The 2,841-nt window shown below is 49.7% G+C and overlaps 1 protein-coding gene across 1 annotated transcript; it reads left to right on the top strand.

The window, feature by feature from the left end:
- Positions 1 to 1,042: 1,042 nt before the first annotated feature.
- On the top strand, positions 1,043 to 2,819 carry LOC112459394 (the record flags this gene model as incomplete). Its single annotated transcript, XM_025023461.1, has 1 exon — positions 1,043 to 2,819. A coding segment is annotated over exon 1 (1,777 nt), but the record flags the coding sequence as incomplete, so codon positions are not given.
- Between the last annotated feature and the right edge of the window lie 22 nt (positions 2,820 to 2,841).

Here is a 2,841-nt window from a genome sequence, read left to right on the forward strand (position 1 = left end):
ACTAATCGTAAATTGCGCAATTGACGCGGTAATTAGTTAAAGCCCGTCATTGTTAACATAGAAACCGAAATATTCAGATCTCGAATATTCTCGGGCTGGCCATACGTTTTCGCCGCGCCGTCGACGGCCTTGACGCTCGGTCACGGGCCGGCAGCGTATGTACACAGTTTTTCTACATAAGCTCGCGTTCCATAATAACGCGCTACCTTATTTTCGTTGTTGCTGGGTGTGTTTCGGCCAGACTCGAAATACATATTGAAAACACATACTGAATATTATTCCGATCGTTGGAATTCTCGCAAACATAATTGCCACCGATCGAATATGCTGCTCGTCGGCACTGGTCCCCGGTATAGAATATATTGCAGCACACAAGGTAATCTTATTAAAGATTATAATTACAATTATAATCACAATTACAAAGAGTCGGCGTAATTGATGCTCATGTCGTGGATTATTGCTCGTGTCATGTGTATACTGCTCATGTCGTATACGCTGCTCGTGTCGTAGCTCCGCGCGCAACATGTATTGCTGAAAACTTAATTTGAACAAATACTTGAGTGCATTCCTCGCCGTAACCGGGCACCTGTGCCAACCTCATTGATAATTTTGATCATTTTCTTATTTTGTACATCCCTTGCAACCCTCTTCCTTGCTAGCTCTGCACTGCATTTGATCCCCTTTTTCTTGCGTTCGCCATTCGCTCTTGCGATTAACAAACTTGTCATTTTTACTGCGCTATTATATCGTAATTGAAAAACATTCTCGCGTGAATAGTCCATTGAGCCTTCGCGTATAGGAATCCGAGCCGAGCCATCGGTTATTCCTCATCACCTTGACGAACGGAACGGTTGTTTGTTTTCGTTCTCTCTTACGTCCCTTCGCATAAACTCGAAGCCTATTATTCGCAGGTATTTTCACGGGGCGACAATACACTACGCGTCCTTGGGATCGTTCGCCGTTGCTGTTGATCGTTCACATATCGACCAACATGTCGAAATCAAAATCAGCTCCCCCTTGTCGCGAGTTATGCGTCCGGCGGATGCGGGAGATTTATGATCTTGCCCGGAAGGCCTCGTCCGAACCGTCGATCCTAGAGAGTTTTCTTGCCCGCTATCCGAGCGTGGCGAGAATCGCCGAGGATTTTGAGAACGCGCATCTAAAGCTTATACAAGAGACTACTGAGTTCGACGCCGAGGACGCGATTCGGGCAGACTTCGATAAAATGCATTACACCGTGAAGGGACGGTATCACGCGCTCACGGGCACGACGCCCGGAACCGCACAGGCTCAATCCGCGAGCCACGCGTCGGCGATCAAGTTACCCAAAATTACGCTTCCGCAATTTTCGGGCGATCTTACGCTGTGGCCGTCTTTTATCGCCTTGTTCAACACCTCGATTCACGACAACCGACAGATCTCGTCAATAGAGAAGTATCAATATCTGCTGGCCTCGCTAAAAGGGGAGGCGCTCAATGTAATCAAGAATTTGCCCCTCGCCGCGGAGTATTACATGATTGCATACGACGCGCTGCTCGACAGATATCGGAACAGAAGGAGGCTAGCGGACCACCACCTGAAGTCGATACGCGAAGCCAAACCGTTAAAGATAGAATCGGCCGATGCCCTCCATAAATTATTAGATACGTTCACCGAAAACACTCGCGCGCTAAATCTGATGAAGTTCCCTACCGATTCGTGGGATTTCCTTTTGCTCAATTTCCTGCTCGAGAAGCTTCCCCGATCATTGCGGGAAAAGTTCGAATCTGTCCATCGGGCCGAAGAGATACCGCGATACGCTCAACTCATCAAGTTTCTTTCCGAGCACTGTAAAGTACTTGAGGCCATCTCGGGTCCGTCGACCATGCCGTTCAAATCACAATCGTCCGCGTCGGCTTCGTCGCTTGCAACTCGAACTGCCGAGTGTCCGGCGTGCAAGGAACAACATCTCGTGTTCAAGTGCCCTCGGTTCTTGAAATTATCCCCTCGGGAAAGGCATTCAACGGCCAAAACCGCGAATTTGTGTTTCAATTGCCTTCGCGCGGGTCATGGCGCTAACAACTGCACATCGACGGGGACGTGCCGGTCGTGCCAGGCTAGGCATCATACCCTATTGCATTTCGGACGGAATTCGGGTCCAGCGGACACCCCGGCGGATACCGGAGCCTCCGCCGAATCAGCCGTCGACGGGAGTTCGTCGCCACAAAATAATGAACCCCTCGTCACCATGGCTAGCGTCGCGAAATCGAGTTCGACAGTATTATTGTCAACGGTGCAGGCCGAAGCTCTCGACGTTCACGGAAATCCCTTCCCTGTTCGCATTCTTTTGGATAGTGCCAGTCAATTAAATTTCATTTCGGAAAATTGCATGAAAAAGGGTGGTTTCAAACGAACCAAGTGTCGTACTGTGGTCCTAGCGGTAAGTGATACTAAAGCGGCTGCTACTCGAGGTAGCACCTCACTCGTGATTCAGGTACAGGGTAATGGCAATACTCGCGTTCCGATAGAGGCTACGATTCTCCCACGCATCTCCGCCCAATTACCTAGTAGACAAGTCGAACAAAGAGCGTGGAAACACATAGAGGGATTAAAGCTCGCGGATCCGCAGTATCACCGACCTGGTCCCGTCGACCTCCTAATCGGCGCAGATATATTTGCCTCGTTGATTCGGGACGGTCGTCGTCTAGGGAGGAAAGGTGAACCAGACGCCTTTAATTCCATTTTCGGCTGGGTTCTGGTTGGCTCAGTGTCGACTCAGGCATCCCGGTCTACACACTCGTTCCTGACTCTCGACTCTCTAGATGCATCTCTCAGTCGAAGTTGGCAGTTAAACGGGATCCC

This window comes from Temnothorax curvispinosus, unplaced genomic scaffold, assembly GCF_003070985.1.
Source record: "Temnothorax curvispinosus isolate PA1 unplaced genomic scaffold, ASM307098v1 QBEX01009815.1, whole genome shotgun sequence".
Lineage (NCBI taxonomy): Eukaryota > Metazoa > Arthropoda > Insecta > Hymenoptera > Formicidae > Temnothorax > Temnothorax curvispinosus.